Raw genomic sequence first — 20985 nt, forward strand, 5'->3', positions numbered from 1 at the left:
AGAAGGAAGAATGCACAGTATTTGACGTGTGAAAAATACGGACACGGCCAACAAACGAATATCGATGTGGAAGATACTAGAAACACCGGAACAAAAAAATACGGAATGTATCAGTTTCTGATGCATAACTTTCAACAAGGCGCGGATATCGATTTTGGCATCGCGTGCAACACAAGAACGGATGTTATGTTTGTGTCCCCCAAATCGATTAAGCTACTACGGCTATTCTCGTACGTTATATTGATGGACTGCATATACAAAACCAATAAGTAAGTAAGCTTTGACGATTGTTTAATTTATAATTGTAGTTTGTATGGTTTCAATATGTAAGAACAAAATTATGTAGGTATGGAATACCTCTTTTGGAAATAATTGGGATTACTCCAGTTGGGAATAATTTAACGATTGTTGTTGCGTTTATGTCGCATAAAGATACAGACACCTACGAGTGGACTTTGAATTTCTTGAGAGAGTTGTTAGATGGGGTCGAACCTAATGCGATCCTGACAGACCAGGAGTACAGTCTCTTGAAAATACTGTCAAATGTCTTTTCAAATTTTTATCACATGTTGTGTATCTTCCATATAAACAGAAATGTTAAGGCAAATGCGATGAAATTTATGAGAGGCAACAAAGGCCGGTCTTATATTCCGACATGGGGTGTGAGCTAAGTTGGTGAAATCAGAAACCGAAGAAGAGTATCAATACAACTATAATGAAATTATTGAACGGTATACAAGATACCTAGACTAATACAGTATTTGAATGATATGTCGTTGATCTACAAAGAGAAGTTTGTCCGAGCCTATACCCGCAATATGTATCATTTTGGCAACACTCACACCGAAAAGTATCACATGTTTTAGTTATTTCAATGATTAAATATATTATATAAAAATTTATACATAATTTGATTGTCGTTCTAATCGGACACGGTGGAGAGTGTTCATTCTTCTAAATGGTTGGTTAAATGCTTCGACCGGAGATGTTGATAAAGTGCAAGGCAAACTTTGGGACCAAGTTCATATCCAAATTAGTCAGTTGAAATGCGATTTTTCATATCATCAAAGATAAGGAAGCATACTGCAGCGTGGTCGTGCCTTCAGGGTTTGATATGTCACATTACGCATTTGGCATTGGAGAAATTGGATCAAGAGATGGAGTCTCCGGCGATGCAAGATCCGAGTATTTGCACCAACTATCTTTGGAATAATCATGGGCCCCCTTGCCCGTGCAGAAAATGAAAGATAATGACACGATCGTCATTTCAGACATGCATCCATTCTTGAGTACCATGGCAGTTGAACCTTCGAAACTACCTGAATATCAAGTAAACCACGAGGCGATTGTGGATACAGAGATTGATGACCTTAATAGCGATTTGAAGAAGATGAATTACAAGATGAAGAAAAATATCATGGCCTCATTGCGTAGCATCGTTAATCCGTCTACGACTCATCTGTTCGAACCATCATTTGTTAAGACCAAAGGACGACCAAAGAAAAACTCGACAAAGAGAGACCCTTCCTGATTGCAGTATGATATTGATTCGGAGACAATTAAGTAGTCTTGTGGTTCCAAGGGTCGACACTCCTCCCCTGCGGCAAAGATTGATAGAAGCCCTGATGGAACGCCTCAATCGAATATGAAAGGTCGTGGTTCTCGTATTCCCACACAAGAATTTGCTGCCCCTTCAATATTTGCACATGAAGGAATCGAGTTCTATTCTTTCGTGCCTCGTTTTATGGTCCGTCTTATTCAAAATTATGTCAACGTGATGGCGGATGGCAACCGTGGGTACCGATGCGTTGCTCAAGCCGTGTACGGAGATCAAGAAAGATGGCCTGAAGTGAGAGGGAAATTGTTTATTGAGTTATACAAGCATGCTGATGTATGCATGTTTGGGAGTATTGGATACATTGAGGTGATATGCAAGAGTGACTGGCCCTTAGGCCCTTGTCCACAAGCTTAATGAATGCACATTAATGAAATGGGATTGGGCATTGCTACCAAATACAGTGCATTGGTGGTACTTTTGACCCAAGTGGGGGAGTATGATTTACCTCCTATGTTTGGCAGTGGCCACTTATCATGTATGATTGTTGTGACATTGCACAATAATCATTTCATGGTTGTTAATTTGGTCGCGAATAGTCATCTGCCACCTATCCATCCGGCATGGGTACATCATAGAGCAAAAACCTGATGCACTTATTCAAAATGTTCAAACACTGACTACTCGTGTACGAATAATTAAAGTATGGTCGGTAGTTTCAAAATGTTCTTTTATTGTAATTTGTATTTGTATTTGAATTTTAGTTCAATTTGTATCAGTACTTGAGTTTAAGAATATTTATGTGAATTTATTGTATTTATTTGACTGTTAACAAATAAGTTGGTTAAATTCCCAAAACAATTAGGGGTTTCGTACGGTATTGTATGAATCTTAAGCTTCCGTTTCGTGTACAATTCTACGAAATTAGAACTATCATTTCGTGTTCTTCATCACGGAACAAAAGAAATCATGATATCCCCGATTTCTTCATTCGTGTTCTATACTGATAAACACATCTATTCCGTGTATTTATACACGAATTTGTTCACTGCATTTTGTGGGTTAAAACACAAAATGGCGAGCGATTATTTTTTAGGAAAATTACAAATGAAATAAATCGCACTGCAAGCCAATAAAAATAATCTATAAATAGCAATAAGTAATTACAATTTCTAAAATATAGAACAAATATTAGGGGTGATAATAATTATGATCTAATTATGAAATACCGTCTTGGGAATACACACTCATCAATCATCATTCAAGGTTTAGTTCTCTTTACCACTATATTTTTATTTTATATTTGGAATTTTTATTTTAATATAAGTCCTTCAATCTAATATTTTTAGGAGTTTGTGTAAGGTTATTTTTACCAATATATTTTATTTTTATTTTTGAAATTTTTATTTTAATATAAGTCCTTCAATCTAATATTTTTATGGGTTTTTGTAAGAAATTTCCTGATCAGCAATCTCTATTAATCTAAATTCAAGTGCTTTTATCAATTTTGGAAGTTTATTCCTTTCACATATTATAAAAAAAAGTCCATTTGATATACACTCCTTATATGGAAAATATATATGGATAGATAGGTTCACCCCTAAAAATCTTCCTTTGAGATACTCCTGGAGAGGCAAAAGTACTATTGTGCTCTTATGGGTAATTTTCGTCCAACTGCATTCAGTAATTTTGCCAACTGCATTCAGCACTATAAGTCAACTGCATCTAGCATTTTTGGTTTTTTGGACCTACGTTTATCATTTTTACAAATTTCTTTAATAAAAAAAATATAAATGTATATACCTCTTTTGTTCTTTTTTTTTAGTTTTTAATTTTTTTTTAAATTTTTTATTTTTTTAAATATTAATTTTTTATTTTAATTTTAATTTTTAATTTTTAATTTTTTTAATTTTTAATTTTTTAATTTTTCAATTTTTTAATTTATATATTTTTTTTATCAATTCAAATTTTAATTAATTTACTGTACTGAAATATGACTATAATATGCTACAAGTTATATAGTCATGTATAGTTTTATATAGTCATGTATTGTCTTTTTGCCCCAAATTCATTTACAACAATAACAAAATTGACAATTTGGAACTTGATATTATAAATCAACTAACCAACAAAAAAAGAAAAAACACAATCACATGCATATATTCTTCAACCATAAACAAACATTACTGTATATTAAAAAAACATAAAGCCTACATATAACTATATGTGACTATAGTTATCTACAATTATCTATAGTGATGTATAGTAACATAAAGTCTGGAGTACTGTAGCGTGAATGTAACTGCACATGACACTTCTCTTCATCTTATTCTCTGCAAGTTATACAAATAGCAAAACATGTGAGAAAAAAATACGAGTTAATAAAAACGAAGAACAAAAATGGAATACACGAATTACATTACATGATTTTTTTTAAAATACAATAACAATGAAAAGCATTTCTTTTGACACATTTACTTTAGTGAACTATAATCCCATATGGTCAACTATAGTCGCATGTAGTTATGTTCCTTCTTGTTACTACATATGACTATATAGTCAACTATGGTCACATGTAGTTATGTCCCTTCTTATTATATAAATAAAACTCATCTACACCAGCAAAAAAAAATGGTAATTTTCATCATATAAACGCAGTAAATACATACAAACCAAAAAAAGCAAAACCTCCCACCACCGTTCTAGTCCGCCGCCCAACTCAAGGAAACAATTCAATCAAGAAATTCATTTTATTACAGGAAAAAAAAAATACCTAAACAATTGGATAAATCATCAATTCTAATAAAATCGAAAATATAATTTTTTTCACATAGTTCGAATTTAATACAAGTGTCCAACATCAATCGATGAAACAATCAAAAATTACAACAAATTACCTCATATTTTTCAAGGGACGAGTTTCAATCTTACCAAGCCAGAAATTCGTGCAGCGGAATGCAAATTTCGTTCGTTGATTGCGGTCGAGATACAGATCCTATTCTCCGACAATACAAATTGTTGTCGAAATACGGATCCCGTGCAGCGGAATATGGATCCCGTTCTCAGCGTGGGGAGCAGCGTCGGTGGACGGTGGCGGGGGGAGCAGCATCGACGGGCGGCGGCGGAGGGAGCAACGGCTCCGTTCTCAGCGTGGGGAGCAACGACAGAAGGCGGCGGCGGCGCAAGTCGGGAGAGGAACAGAGGTGGCCATGGTTGTGGATAGAGAGAGAGAGAGAGAGAGAGAGAGAGAGAGAGTTAGAGAGAAGAAGAGAAAGAGGGGGGAGAGATGTAACGGCTGAATGAGTGGGAGTAAAAGACTAGGATTTGTATTGAGTAGAAATTAAAATGGTAAAATAGATACTTCAAGTTGCTCAGGGGGTCTCACTAATTAAGATTAAAATTTGGATTTTTGACTAGGGAAGAAAAATCCATAGGACCTATCCATATATATTTTAAAAAGTAGGGGGTATCCCACATTTTCCCTATAAAAAAAATGCCAACTTATTGTTTATGACAAGATACCCACAACCTTTTAAACCCAATTCCTAATTATAAGTTTAATTTAACTCAAATTTTATATATTTTTAACACAAAAATTCAAATTTTGACTTTTTTTCAAAAATAAATTCCGCCATTAAAGACCGCCACCACCGATTTTATGGTTTTTTCCGCGCCGCTGACTGGCAGTCAATAACGATCTCGGCAACGTTGATTTTTTTTTTATTTTTTTTTTCTATTTGCCGCTGACCATTGACTATAATAATGATGTGATTGAGAATAAAATTATTGTAAACATATTAATATTACTTTCAACCATCTCAATATTAATTTTTTTTTAGATTTTCTTTTTGTTTGTTTGCTTTGTTGATCGGTGAACGTAATATTATCATGTAGTACAGTTCCGCTCCGTCGACAACGGTCAACAATGGTCTATATGTAATATAGTAAATATTACTATTTTATCCAGACCAAAAAATGTTTTACACTTTGAAAAAAAGAAAAAAAAAAATCAACACCGCCGGACACCGTAGTAGATGCTGAAGAAAAGTTTTCAATGTGAATCGTTGTCAAAATTGCACTTGAAATTATCTCTCAAGTCTCAATTGTCTTGAGCCTAACAACAAAAACATCAAAAAATATACCAAAAATAGAAAATTATTTGATCTGTCAATTAAATACTGAAGTATTATGAATGTGAACTTGGCCCACAATCTAAATGGTGTAAATAGATACACAATTTCCCTGAAGTTTGCACTACCATTCCAAACCACTCAACATGAAATTTCGTTTCCCACTACCAAACATTTGTTTAATCATTGACCAAAGTCAAACCCTACCACTTCTGCACTAAAAACCCCCCCACTATAAATCTTGTTTCCCATGCATCAATTTATTTCATCTCAAATATTACATTTCTTGTAATTTTATTAATTAAGCTTCAAATTTATTTTGTTCATATAATTAACAATTAAAATGGTGCAGGAAAAGAAAGTGGTCGATCAAGTTTCGGGTTGGCTAACATTATATTGTTCGATGATGGCTCCGTTGACCGCACGTGGACCGGACCTCCACAAGTCAAGTTCATGTCCGACGCCGTGCCGCCGCACCACCACTTCGTCGACGGCGTCGCCACCTCCGACGTGATCTCCGGCGGCGGCGGACTTAAGCTCAGGATATACTTGCCGGAGAGGCAAGAAGGAGACTTGGAAAAGCTCCCCGTACTCCTCCACTTCCATGGCGGAGGGTTCTGCATCAGTGAGGCGGACTGGTTCATGTACTACGCCGTCTACACGCGCCTCGCACGCGCCGCCAGGGTAGTGGTGGTGTCCGTCTACCTCCGCCGTGCGCCGGAACACCGCCTCCCGGCGGCGTGCGACGACGGATTCGCCGCCCTCCTCTGGCTCCGCTCCGTCGCCGGCGGAAGCTCCCACCAGCCCTGGCTGAACGACAACGCCGACTTCAGCCGGGTTTTCCTCATAGGTGACAGCTCCGGCGGGAACATAGTCCACAACGTGGCGGCGCGTGCGGGGGAGGAGGACATCACCCCGCTGAGAATCGCCGGCGCCATACCCATCCACCCAGGGTTCTGCCGCTCGCGGCGGAGCAGATCGGAGCTGGAGCAGCCGGAAACACCGTTTCTGACACTCGACATGGCGGACAAGTTCTTGAAACTGGCGCTGCCGGTGGGGGCCACGAAGGACCACCCGATCACCTGCCCGATGGGGGAGGCGGCGCCGTCTGTGGAGGAGCTGAAGCTGCCGCCGTATCTGTACTGCATGGCGGATCAGGACATGATGAAGGATACTGAAATGGAGTTCTACGAGGCGATGAAAAGGGCAAATAAGGAAGTCGAGCTCGTGACGAGCCGCGGCGTCGGCCATAGCTTTTACCTGAACAAGATCGCGGTCGATATGGACCCGAAAACAGCTCAAGAAACTGATAAATTGTTTCAAAGGATCAAAGAATTCATCCAAAAGCTGCTTTGAGTTTCAATTTGGTATATATATGTTATCAATAATATTTGGTTCAGCTGCGTTTTTAATAAATTTTATGTAACTTTTGTATGTGTTATTGTTGGTTTCAGTCCTGTAATATATAGTGTGCTGGAGCTCTGTTTCATGTGTTAATTTTGGTTTCAGTTTTATGTTTTTATTGAGTACATGAAAAGTCAAAACTATAGTGAATTTAATAAAATTTGGTGCGATGCACGCGGTTGGTGTAAAATTAGTACAATAGTAAATTCAATTTAAACAACAAAATTGAGGTTTCAAATCATTTTTTGAACTTATTATATTAAATGAAATATAATAAAAAAAAATTAAATAAATAGATGACAATGAAATTATCAAATGAGCTGGAAATTTTTTTAAGGTTTACCAGGAGCAATCTTACTTTTATTAATAAGATAAATATGAACGTCACTAATTAAGTGTATACACGAGAATCATCAAATATTGAATAATAGTCGCCACACTACTTTAATCAGGGAAGTTATATGTTAAATCATATTATTTATATTGGATTTCAATAAAATATTATTACTACCCTTACTTTTTTATTCATTTCTCCAAATCTACAATTAAAATAACATATGTTGAGAAACTGTGTGTATATGTGTGTTTTTGATATGTTATCAAAACAATTAAAAAATGAAGTCAAGATTTGGTTCAGTTTGAACCTACATCCAAGCAATCCTTCTTATATTTCTTCTGCTTTAGTTGATTGATTTCTTATATTTCCTTTCCAATGATCAGCATATCATCAACATACAAAGAAAAAAGTAGAATTTGCTTTGTACAATAAGTTTCATTAAGATATACACAAGGATCATATATATTCTCTTCTTCTGAAACCAATTTCACTCATGAAATTAATTGTCAAACTTTTTGTATCACTATCTAGGTGATTGCTTGAGTCCATAGAGAGACTTTCTCAGTAGGTAAACTTTCTCAGTAGGAAAAAATCCCTTATTTTTCCTTTTCTTCTTCTTCTTCTTCCTTGTAATGCCGTTGTTTGTGCTCATCTCGAATTTTATTTATCCATCTTAAATCTTAATAATAGGTAAATTTTCTATCATTTTTCTATCCTCCTTTTTTCAGTCCTTTTAGCATATGGATTAGGGTAAGGATTTCTATCATCTCGAATTAGGTTGTTTTTGCCAAGGATTTTGAATATAAACAGTAAATATGATGGTTTTATAAAAGAATTCCGAAAAATTCCACAATTCCGATTATTCCGGAAAAATCGGAATCGGATTTCATATTTAGATTCCGAAAAAATTGGAATCGGAATCAGAACTCATAAAACACTTCCGAATAAAATCGAAAATTTTCCGAAAGCCCTATTTCCGATCCGATCCGTCCGATTTTGCACCCCTACTCGCCGTTCACTGTCGGTTACCGAGGTTGACTTTTTATTATTATTATTATTATTTATGAAACCCATATTTTTCTTGAACAAAGTATTTTCATTAATATTATTGTCTTGGTCTGCAATATAAATGTCTCAAACAGTAATATTGCAGGCCAAGACAATAATATTATTGTCGTAGACAGTAATATTAGTGTCCCCGATAGCAATTTAACTATCTGAGACAATAATTTTACTGTATTATTTAATTTTATCGTCTTGGCCTGCAATTTTGTTGTCTTCGACCGCACTGTCTCCGACGGTAATTACTGTCTCGTGCAGTAATATTATTGTTTGAGACAGTAATATTAGTAATATTACTGTTCGGGACATTAATATTAGTAATATACTGTTTTGGCATTCAATAATACAGACAATAATTTTGTTGTTAACACAGTAATTTAGAGTGAAAAAAGAAAATTGACGCCAGAGACCTGCGGTCAACGATGATTGACCAGCCAAAAAAAATAATTCAGAAAAAAAAAAGTTATAAAAAAAAAATTCAATGTCGTAAACTGCCCGGAAAAAAAAATTCAGAAAAAAAAATTATTTTTTAAAAATAAATATTTTTTAAAAAGTATGAAAATAGGTGTTAATGTAATATATTTATTTAAATCGAGATCAATGTGCAATATATAAAGTTAGAGTATAATGGATAGAAATATGAAAATTATATTATGAGAGGTATTTTAGACAAAAGACATGGGGATGGGTTTATTTGCGAGACTGTTATTTGTCTAGACCTATGTGCATTTAAGTCCATTGTCATAGGCCTATTTGTCATTTGCCCTATTTTTTAGGTGTTTGCTAAAAGAGTTTTTGTTCTTGCTTTTGATTTTCTTAAAATAAGCAGTTTTAAGGTATAATTTGTAAATCACCCCAGAATCTGTTTTTTTTATTTAAGTTCATTTTTCAGAAAATTTGTAAAAATCCCTAATGTTTTGAAATAAGCACTTAAAACCGACTGAAATCACATGTGACTAAGGTGGTGTTTGCAAATGATTATTTAAAAGCAGAAGTTAAGGATTGTGATGTAAGTTAGTTTTAAGTGCTTATTTCTAAAAGTTGGGGGTGTTTGCAAATATTTCGGAAAATGAACTAAAATTGAAAAAGCAGGGTTAGGGGTGCTTTTAAAAAAAAAGCTTAAAGCAGATTATTTTAAGAGAAGCAAAAGCAAAAGTTGATTTTGCTAACACCTTATAATAGATTATGAGCAAAAAAAACTGCATAATCACTTTCAAAAAGCATTTGCAAACACCACCTAATTATATGTAAATTGACAAATAAGATCTTGACGTGATTTAAAACAAAAAAAAATCAGTGTATTTGAAGTTCAATTATGATATATATATATATATATATATATATATGGCTAAATACAGTTTGCACCCTTAAAGTATAGGGGTGGTAACACTTACCCCCTTAATGTTACAATTGTAACACTTACCCCCTCATTAATGAATTTAATAGTAAAACTATGACTTTGAATGATGTGAATTTTTTTCTTCCCAAAATGTCCTTCTAGCCATTATATAAATAATGAATATGTAATAATAAAAAAAAAATTCAGCAACTTTTGCAAAAACTTAATTTATTATTTCAGTATTGTAAATTTACGAATGAAAAAAAATGAATTTTAGTTTAATTTTTGTTTTACTTTGTGTTCATTTGTAGCTAATAAAAAGTTAATAATTATTCGAATTTTAATTATGATTTTATAGTTTATATAGTTATTTCAATGCGTATATGACCCTAATATAATCATCCCACTTTTTTACCTTGAGAATCACAAAATGTATCCAAAAGTTAATGAGAAATCATAATTTAAACGTCTAAATATTTAAATATTTTTTTATTGAAATTTATATTTAAGTAACTAAAATAAATTTTCAAATCAATAATTATTTAAAAAAAAAAAAATTGGACGTTTAAGTCTTGAAAATATTTTTTTTTCTTGCAAATGTTTAACGTATTTTATATATTTTTTAAATAATTGAGATTTTTATTTATGTTAGGGTCTATAGTAATTAAAATGTGGGGTTAAACATAAATCAAAATATTTTTTTTAATAATTATTATATTTATAAAATTTAGTTTTTTGAAATATTATTGAAAATATTGATTCAAAAAAAATATTATTGAAAATATATTATTATATATACATCAATATAATAGCTAGAAGGACAATTTGGGAAGAAAAAAATGCCACATCATTCAAAGTCAAAGTTTTACCATTAAATTCATTAATGAGGGGGGTAAATGTTACATTTGTAACTTTAAGGGGGTAAGTGTTACCAACCCTATACTTTAAGGGTGCAAACTGTATTTAGCTCATATATATATATATATATATATATATATATATATATATATATATATATATATATATATATATATATATATATATATATATATATATATATATATATATATATATATATATATATATTATTAGTTTTACGTTAAAATATAACGTTTTTTTTTATTTTAATGGTCCACTAACCTTTTGAATTTGATTAATTAGTTGTGGGTAATTCAATTATGGAATTAGGGCTGATTTATGGTAGTTGATTCGTAAGTGACCCTCTTCTCTCTATAAAAGAACTTTGTGAGTTGTGATATTGGAGAATGGAGAGATAGAGAAAGGTTCTCACAAAGAGATTCGGAGGAGGTTTGGCTTGTAGATTGCTATTGTTCTCGTTCATCATCATCGTCTCTATCGGAATCCATGGCGAACGGTATATCGATAATCTCAATTATTTGATTATGTTCTTAAGATGAATTTAGTTTCAAGATTATGTTATTAGAGTTTTCCCGCATAAAATTAAACAAAAGTCTTTCAATTATTCGAGAAGATACTAAATTTTCATTAACATAAAGCATAAATCTCATATACATGATCAATATAGAACTTTAATATAAAATGGAGTAAGGGAACGAGCTTTTTTTTAATGTGCATCTACACTACTTTGTCATTTAAAGAACATAAACCTCAAATAGATTGATCATTTCAAATATTGGATGGTGCCAAGTTCTAAAATATGTTGCTGTGTACAATTTTGTACTAAATAATATTTCTTAGAATGACACCACAAAATTATCATTTCGCAATTAGACCTTATACCAGGGGTTTCTCGTAATTTGCCCTTCATTCTATACCAGGGGGAAATTACCCTTCCAAATTCCAATACACCCAAAAAAAGACCTTCACACTTTACAATGATGTACCGAACCATGGACAAAGGACGGAGCATTATGCCTCCGTTAATTTTAAACGAGGAACGATGTTCATTGACTGGAGCTCCTGAAGAAATATCAAACGAGAAAAAAAGAAAAATGGTTAAAATCGATTCTCTTTTATTTATTTTTTTGAGAAGAAAACTCGATTCTCTTTTCAACAAACAATCATCCTTCTATTTCTAGATAAAAGCTAAGGAAGTTAATCAATGTTGATAAAAAATTATGCAACTAAAGATACAGTCACCAATATTTTGCGTACTAAAATCGATGACTTGTATTTATACGACAGAAATATATTTTGCATCTAATAAAATTATCGACTTACTAGAAACTTCAGTGGGCTTGTAGAATTTAAAACTTAATTTGGGTTGTGCATTCGCATTGCTAAGTATACATGTTGATTTATCACCGAGCTGATAAATGATCAGTTAAATTTAAATAATCAAGATTTACATAAACTAATGTATTCGATTTAGCCGTTACCTGGAATAAAAGCTTGCATGCGTAGGGCAAATTCATAGTAGCTATATTATCCCCGTTTTTGCACATCGAACAAATCGCAGTCTTCAACTTAAAGTTGTAATACCCCAGGAGACCACACTTTCGACAGACCTGCAAGCAAACAATATATTAAACAAAATATGAGAAATCCGTAACCAGTTAATAACAAAATCTATTTCATAAACCTCACCTGAACCACAAACGGATCACTAGAAAGCATTAAGCGCTCGTATGCTAACATACTGGCTCCATATGCAATTAAGGAATCTCGTTCCATTTCTCCCATCCGAAGACCTGTTCAATTTTTCCATTCAGATAATATATATATATATATATATATATATATATATATATATATATATTATGTATCGATCGATGTTCAAACCTCCATTGTTGCTCTTCCCTTCTGTAGGCTGCCTAGTCATCATAGTTTTGGGTCCATGACCTCGAGCATGCATTTTATCTATCACCTAAGATCCAAAGAAAGGTAGACCGATCGTAAGTACGTAGATATGCAAAAGCTAATATTCGACTCGATTAAAAAAAAAAGGGAATTTTACCATGTGTTTCAACCGTTGGTAATAAACTGGACCCATGAAAATATAAGCTTGCAGAGGCTCACCGGTGATGCCTGGAGTACATATATATATTACAAATTGAATATTTAGAAACATTAAAAAAAAATCAAGCAAAATAAGTTATTTTCTTGTTCTTTCGATTTCTTTAAAAGCAGAATAGAAAAGGGTAAGAAATTAAAAAGACCTGAATAGAGGAAGTCTTTGCCGTTGTAGCTAAAACCGTGCTTCACTAGGGTTTCACTTATAGTCTCGACTTTATCTGCATGACCACTGGGCTCACCAAATGCATTTCCATAATGAAACCTACCACAAGAAACTCCAGCTTTGCTACCAAGAAGTTCTATCATTTTCCCAACTGTCATACGGCTGAAGATATATAAAAACATTTTTTTATGAGCAATGATAGTTACGCCTTTTGAAGTGTCGTTCGTAAATAAATTAAATTAAATTAAATTACCTAGGAAATCCATGAGGATTCATGATTAAATCAGGACATATTCCACGCTCGGAAAACGGTAAATCTTCCTCTTGAACAATTGTGCCGCAAACCCCTTTTTGCCCATGACGGCTACTAAATTTGTCACCAACCTAGGAGGCAAATATTTATTATAAGGCCGATTTTTTTTTTATAAAAAAGAATAAAAAGCATAGAGGCAAAATCAGTTCGTTATACCTCTGGCCGACGAGTTTGACGAGTCATGAATTTGATTTTCATGTTGTTATCCCGGTCAGAGAAGAGTACAACTCTATCTATGACAGCTGTCTCTCCTACAGAAGCTTTATGAGACTCTCTACTTGGCATGTATGAGCTGAATTTACCAAACATGCAACAGTAAGCTAACTAGTTGTTGTAATAATAAAAAATAAAAATAGAAAACCTTAAAAAATATATACTGTCTGAAAGCAAACGAGCAAACCTATCTGGCAGGGCCATGGGGAATTTCACTGGCACCCTAGTGACTGTGGGGGAATACTTATTGATATAAATATCATTGGCTCGAATAGTTAGCCCGGGAGCTGCTAGTCCATCATCATCTAAACTCTGCATAATAGACACTTATATTAATTCCACGATCAGATAAACCTCTATAAATTAATACAGTTGGGACCAGCCAAATTCTATTAATTTAACAAAACATTAATTCAGCGAAATATTAATTTAGCATGTTGCCCTCGAGTCGGGACTTGAAGAAAAAAAATTATTTAAACGTGGTGTATTAATTTATTGCGGTTCTACTATTAAATTGAAAAGTAAATATATTATGCATAAAATTAAGGTTTCAATGTTTTTATTTTCCAATCGAATCTCCAATGCATATATTTGCATATCACACCCCAAATGCAGAATAAGCATCATTTCCCCGTAATACCTGCATCTTGTCAGCATCTTTTTCTTCTCTTTGTGGTTTAAGAATACGATCAGATGTGCCATTTTCATACTTCTGGCAAACTGAAACCATTCTGTTAATTGGAAACATTTGATACAGACGTTATATACTTCCAAACTCGAGAGGAAATTTAAAAAAAAAAAAAAAATTTATTGCATGCACCTTTTCATAACAATGCAACGACCAAAACCACGATCCAAGGAAGATTTATTCATTACTATTGCGTCCTCTATGTCATATCCACTATAACTCATCACCGCAACAGTTGCATTCTGCCCAGCTCCCAGTTTATCAAAGCCCACCTAACCGTAATAATAATAAATAATGATTATAACAGTAATAATAATAATAATCATAAAAATATAGATGAAATGTGTGCTTGTAATCAGTAATTACAAAAAAAAAAAAACAAGGATTAGGATCCACTAACCAGCTCGATTGTCCGTGTGGTTAGTAAAGGTCGCTGTGGATAAACTAAGAGACACAATAACGTGTCCGTCCTACAATACTGAAAACACAACTATATTATGTAAGAAGGGTAAAATCACCGTACAGAATCGGGTAACTCGAGCAGAGAGATAGAGGATGGCATTGAAGTCTTCCCAAATTGTTATGTTTGTTTACCTTTTGAAAAAACTTTCAAAAAATTTTATTTATTTTACACCTAAAAAATCATCTCAATTTTACTCCCAAAACTAAACTATAAATCTTCCGAAACTTTTAGACATAATTTTACTGCTATGACGAAAAAAAAGAAATTGTAGTTCTTCTCTCACTAGTTTCAAATATATGGAAGATCTTAGTTCACTAAATCTGTGACACGAGTGAAAAATATGAAACGGTACCTGATTATATGCAATGTGGCCCATAGCTTGCTTTCCCATAGCACACTACAAATGATGACAATAATATTAGTTAGTAAGACTTGTATACTTGTAACATAACGGCACCTGAAAAAAGAAAGTATTGCATACATACCTGATACGTATTTCTCGGTGACTGGTTATGATGAGGATAAGGAATCAACCCAGCGCACACGCCCAGTATTGTAAAAGGCTCTATTTCGATATGGGTTGTTTTTTCTTTCGTATTGTCTTCATATAAAGCAATCTAACAATGATATCTATTGTGAGCGAGTATACCAAAAAAAAAATAATAAATAAATAAATAAAGAATATGAGAGAAGCAAACCAATGCATTGTTCTCCTCATTGACATCAAGATATTCTACCAAACCGTCTTTTAAGAAACTGTCAAAGGTCCGGACTCCATCCTTCAAGCAAACAGTTTTTTTTTAGCAGGGTGACGGAAGTAAAAATAAGAAATAATGAAAATGTATGGCAAGAAATAACCTTCAACTCCTTCATATGGTGCTCCTTAATTCTTGATACGCCTTTGTCAGCGATCACGAGTGGACGACAAACACGGCCACCATCTGAAGCAATGTAAACACAATGCTGCAAAAGAATTTCTTTTTCAGAATCCAAGATCATATTAGCCCATAAACAATATTTTATGTGGATATATAATCTAATGATCTAGTGCCTTGTAGTCTTTTAAAATCATTTCCCAGAATTGACAGCAATATTTATTTCGTTAGTGGCTGAAAATCATCCACAAATTGCAACACAGAAAAACGGAGATCTATGAAGGGGTCAGTGAGAAAGTATGGTGACAGCCGCACCAGCGAGGTGGCTTGACTTATATATAAAATGATACAAAAACACACGTAATAAGAGCTCACTCACCTGCTTTTCGTTCACGAAAATGCTTATGAACTCGCCAATTTTACCAGCCCTTCGTAGTGTTCTCATTGCATTGGAAAATCTCTGTAAAAGAAAAATGAAGAGAATAGTTGGACAACAAATGAAGAGAAAATCTAGGATACAATGCGGAAGTAGATATAATACACAAGATTTTGACAATTAATAAAGCCATACTTGTGGCCGCCTGTGCTTGCCAATAATGAGTCCATTGAATATGATCAGATAGGAGTTTGGCATGTGAACTTCTTCACCAGAAAGATACTCGAAACTTTCTACTCCAAGAGTGTAGCACTGTCAGGCAAACAATGCACAAATATTAATATTTAAATATTAAATAACCGTTTGGAGATATAAATATTAAATGTTTTACCAAAGAAATGAGAGGGCCTTCATCTTCATCCGTTGTAACATGAGTCATCAGTGCCAGATTTTTAACCAGTCCACACGAATCACCTTCAGGAGTATCACAGGGGCACAGCATCCCCCACTGCAAACGAAAAGCGGGGCATATAAATAATATTTTTTATATTATTTATAAATAATATGAACAACGGCCCGGAGAATGTCACTTTTACCTGGCTGGGTTGTAAAGCTCTAGGTCCGCTTACTTTTCTAGATTTTTCAAATTGTGGCAATATCCTTGTCATGTGACTTACGGTTGATATATATGACATCCTAATTACGGCCTGTAAGAAAGATATCTCGCACTTAAATCTGAACTCTTCATCTAAGTAAAACATTTGTATGTAAGAAAGATATTTTGCACACCTGCGCCATTCCTTTTCGATTCAGTCCAAATCTTGTGGCAACAAAATTTCCAGTCGAAAGAGCATTCTCTAGACCAAGAGTAATCCTATTTTGCACAATAGTCTGAAAGTATAGAAAATGAAATGTCAAAATGGCCAAAAACAATTAGTCGTATGTAGTAATCATGTACAAGAGAAGAATTTTGATGACATGCAGATCTAAGCAACATTTATTTTACTATACGAACAAACCTGAGAAATGTCAAATTGTCTGTTACGATTTCCCTTTTCTATTTTTTTATCTATTTCTAGACAGGCCTGCTCGTTCATTGACTTGAACAAATCCTACAATACAAAGAACAAAAAAATGGAATGTTGAACAACACAGAGAGAGAGAGAGAGAGAGAGAGAGAGAGCTAACGTACCTCAAAAAGAAACGATAGCATTTGACCAGACAGTTCCAATCTTTTGTTCCCCATGTAATCCTACAAAAAAGTAAACAAATTAAGGCTGCAATTATAGGCTGATTAACTAACTCAGAAAAGACAAAGGGTGAGCAAGTACGTGTACCTTGTCATCCATTGCATCCTTGTTTAAGATTGCATCCATCATGCGCCTCATCATTACAGCGACGTAAATGCATTTTGGACGGAAATTTTCTTGATCGACCTGTAACACGATTTTTTTCGGGTTTGGGTGTTAAATAATAAAAAATAATAGTATTAAGTTCCATAGAAACTACACTAGTTGAAACTGAACGTACAGGAATATTGGCAAGAAATGTGTCTCGAAGGATGCTAAGAGCATGCTCATCCTGTACAAAGATGGCAAATAAGAAAATGAGCAAAATAAAGAACATTAACCAAAAGAAAATCATTTCGGAGTTAGATTAAGACTCAAAGGAGTATTCTATAAAATTCATATAGGGAATACGAACCTCAGATATGCAATAAAAATAAGTATTATATATTAACATTTGTATGTAAACATATCTATATATATCTCGAGTCCACAGACACAATGAAAGCAAAGTGCTTGTTGCATCCAAATAACTTCCCAAATTACATCTGTTACAGCTAATTAGGTTGCACGGACATTATTTACATAAACGTCAGTCGAGCGCTTAACAGTTTCATACACTACTTAATTCCGAATGTGTATCCCCGTTTTCTATAGGAAAGAAGAAGAAGAAGACCTTCTTCTTCAGGAAATCCAGTGCCTGACGTTGATTGTGTACACCTACCTTTAAACAATCCTGTAATGAAGATAAATCCGCATCACGTATGCTTCAAGGCTTGTACGTTCTTTGGACGGGAAAATTAATAATTATTGAAATCGAACCTACGCACGAGTTGTACCTCAATTGATGGCAATAGCAGTTCACTATACCGAGGGTCTCTCCCCATCATCTGGAAAACCTCTTGATCACTTTCCATACCCATTGCTTTAAAGACTATCATTATCGGAACCTAGAAGATAATTATATCAGAAAATAAAACGCGCCATAATATACAGAGTTACAGATAGCCATTTACAGAATTTCAACCTTTCTTGCTTTTTTATTCAGGTCCACGTATATTTTCTCTCTCTCGATTCGTATAACTGTTCTGCTCTTTATTTTCTCTGTAATGCTTGCAACAGATGCTTGCACACTGCGAGTAAGGAAAACAGAGAGAGATTATACTGATAGTATAAAGAGAGAACTCATATTTATAGTATGAAGTCTTACTCTCCGTTTGATTCATGGAAATAAAATTTTCTTGCTCGTGTAATCAGATTGAACATTCAGAGCCTTCGTAACGATACTTCAATGATGTTCACTTCAAATACTCTAATGACTATTAGTAAGTAACAAATAGATATTACTTGAAAGAAGTGAAGGAAAGCTACTCACCAGCCTTTCGTGTCAGTATCAATGATTATTCGGTTCTTCGAAAGTTGTTCTTGAATCAAAACTACCTGGACGAAGACATGGAGAATGAGCACCATGTTGATAATAATAAATAAATAAATAAAAGACCTAGGAACCTACGAGATGAAACTTAGTACATTTATGCCAAATGTCGATTTGACCACAAACAAGAACAATTATGTTCTCAATGACTTCTCGGGAATTACGTACAGGCAGAGACCAAAAAGGACAACTACCGGACAATGGAATGATCCAGCAAAGAAAATTGTAACACAAATTTTGTGTTTGTGAAATCAACAAACACGAAAAAAAATTACAAATTCAATATTATTGAATTAATTCAATCATCGAATTGGATTACGAATTAATTTATGTGGATTCATACTCATAATCGAGTTCATAAAATGATTCTAACGTCGGTTCCATATAAGTAGTCAATAATCCTCTTATATATGCAACTAGTTCATCCATACCACACTAAACTTATTTCTTACTCGGCTTTACAATTTTTCCCTTCACATCAAATATGTATAAGATTAATGAAAATTAAAAGCCAAATTTCACATTCGCACTACTAATGATGAAGAGAAAAAGAAATATAATGTGATAAAGAAAGCGTCACCTTCTCGTTTCCTCTAACGACAAAATATCCTCCAGGATCAAGCGGACATTCACCTAAGTGGATAAATAAATCACTTTCCGAAAACAGGGGAAATATGAAATAAATGAATAAACGGTATACATACCGTATTTGGCAAGTTCTTCTTCATCCTTTCCGAACAAAATGCAACAGCAACTTCTTAACATGATAGGCATTCTTCCAATAATGACATCTTTCTGAAAATTATAACTCGGAGAATAAGTGCATGCATAAATTTATCCAATTAAAATCGTTCGTGAATAAATTAAAAAAAAAATTCAAAAATCAATTGGTATCACCTTTGTTTCGGTTTTCTTCAATCTATTTTTTACGGTAACGTATTCTATGTTCACGTATATCGGAGCATTATAACTGAAATAAGCAGCCACCGTTTAGAGGTCAGAAGCAGAATAGAAACGATCAGTTTTCTAAAGTAAAAAACGAAACTAAATATTCACATAAAAGAAGAACTGACACTCACGTTGTGTCGAGGATCCGGCACTTTTGGGGAGTAAGCTGTTCGGAAACACCATCTAATACCAATGTTGGTTCACCTATACGTACATCTTTGTATCTGCAAACAAATACATGAAAAAAAAAATAATAATTAGTTAGAAGAAATACTCGGATCGTTCAATGCAAACGAAAACGAAATCACACGAAAAAATAAAAATAAAAAAATTATTACCTCAAATAAATACTTGGGTCCTTAGTAGATGCGATGAGATCATTGGCCTGAACAATTTTTTTGATCTTCGTCCTCACAAAGTAATTAAAAGAGTTCAAATGTTGTTTCACGAGACCTCGCACCTATATTCGAACGTTAACTAGCCGTTAAATACCAACTCGGAAAAAAAAATTAAAATCAAAAGTTGTAGTTATCGGGCGGTTTCCGTTCAACATTTTAAGCAAAAAGGAATTTGACGATACTCGAGCTCGAGCGATAATCGATTAAATCGGAATATAATCACTGCTGCAGTAAACTTTCATGAACAATTCAAGCTGACCATTCATTCATTTTTCATGAAGTCATTTCAATTATTTATAATATACTACTAAAAACAGAAATTAGAAGAAACAGATCAATAATAAATAACAAACAAATGAAAAAAAAAAAAAAAAAAGGAAAGTGAAGTGAAGACCCAGGAAATTATACCTTGAGAAATTCGGGGATTAATTGGAACTTGTCGACGGGATTCATACTGTATTCATTCAACCAGAAACATATAATAATTCAACTGACCAAATGATCAACGTTTATCAAAATTATACATATACATATGTGTGTGTGTTCGCGCGCGGGCGTGTGTGGTAAACATTAATTAAGCGCGTACCCATTTTCCTGTAGCAGAGCAAGATCGTCGTCTTCTCTCATCATAATTTTCGATTTCAGAGGGTAGAGAGAGAGAGAGAGAGAGAGCTGTACGCTTAAACCCAGAACCTCTCTGTACGTAGTCTGTATGTATATTACAATACATATATATATAAAAAAATTGATGGGGAGCGGATTTGAACCCTAGACCTAAATTATTGGATTAAGTAGCTAAGTACCATTAGGGGAACATCTTAATTACAACTAAACACATACATTTAGTAATATATCTCTAATACTAGCTCAAGTATATATATCTGTAATATAATATAAAATAGGGTAAACTACACCAACACCCCTGAGGTATACTTAAATAACTATAAGGTCCATGTGGTATCGATAATTACACTCACCCCCTTGAAACGTAGTTATAAACTCT

At 33.7% G+C, this 20985-nt stretch overlaps 2 protein-coding genes across 4 annotated transcripts; one reads left to right on the forward strand and one right to left on the reverse strand.

Moving 5' to 3' along the window:
* The first annotated feature begins 5799 nt into the window (after positions 1-5799).
* Positions 5800-7182, forward strand: LOC105969705 (putative carboxylesterase 17). The gene is given in 2 exon segments (XM_012994478.2): positions 5800-6076; positions 6079-7182. Coding segments are annotated over 2 exon segments (1011 nt in total). The 5' UTR covers positions 5800-6028; the 3' UTR covers positions 7042-7182.
* A 4257-nt stretch (positions 7183-11439) lies between these two features.
* LOC105969728 (DNA-directed RNA polymerase III subunit 2) lies at positions 11440-20690 on the reverse strand. Of its 3 annotated transcripts, XM_012994498.2 has the most exons (36): positions 20569-20690; positions 20391-20436; positions 19923-20044; positions 19716-19808; positions 19534-19606; positions 19341-19431; positions 19217-19269; positions 18577-18641; positions 18229-18334; positions 18041-18151; positions 17878-17937; positions 17446-17496; positions 17253-17351; positions 17108-17167; positions 16935-17027; positions 16705-16806; positions 16512-16622; positions 16307-16423; positions 16111-16227; positions 15919-15999; positions 15523-15627; positions 15363-15443; positions 15150-15281; positions 15017-15061; positions 14602-14679; positions 14334-14473; positions 14154-14244; positions 13701-13825; positions 13457-13592; positions 13241-13371; positions 12968-13149; positions 12766-12836; positions 12591-12675; positions 12396-12499; positions 12188-12316; positions 11440-11768 (listed from the first exon to the last, which is right to left on the reverse strand). In XM_012994498.2, exons 1-36 carry the CDS (start codon positions 20610-20612, stop codon positions 11718-11720), a joined length of 3381 nt encoding a protein of 1126 aa, XP_012849952.1. In that variant the 5' UTR covers positions 20613-20690; the 3' UTR covers positions 11440-11717. The 3 variants fall into 3 exon arrangements, with proteins under 3 accessions (XP_012849952.1, XP_088667678.1, XP_088667680.1); XM_088811552.1 differs by lacking the exons at positions 19341-19431; positions 19534-19606; positions 19716-19808; ... (1 more) ...; positions 20391-20436; positions 20569-20690 and adding an exon at positions 18412-18513 and having other exon boundaries at positions 19217-19267; XM_088811554.1 differs by lacking the exons at positions 19341-19431; positions 19534-19606; positions 19716-19808; ... (1 more) ...; positions 20391-20436; positions 20569-20690 and adding an exon at positions 18412-18502 and having other exon boundaries at positions 19217-19262.
* Between the last annotated feature and the right edge of the window lie 295 nt (positions 20691-20985).

This window comes from Erythranthe guttata, chromosome 2, assembly GCF_056151865.1.
Source record: "Erythranthe guttata isolate IM_541 chromosome 2, IM_541, whole genome shotgun sequence".
NCBI lineage: Eukaryota > Viridiplantae > Streptophyta > Magnoliopsida > Lamiales > Phrymaceae > Erythranthe > Erythranthe guttata.

Excerpts from the sequence above, each read along its gene's own strand:
- LOC105969728 (XM_012994498.2), bottom strand. The coding sequence starts at position 20,612 with ATGATGAGAGAAGACGACGATCTTGCTCTGCTACAGGAAAATGG. Across the intron at positions 18,152-18,228 it reads TGAATAAAAAAGCAAGAAAG|GTTCCGATAATGATAGTCTT; the intron begins GTTGAAATTCTG and ends ATTATCTTCTAG. Across the intron at positions 17,497-17,877 it reads TGGATTTCCTGAAGAAGAAG|GATGAGCATGCTCTTAGCAT; the intron begins GTCTTCTTCTTC and ends ATCTTTGTACAG.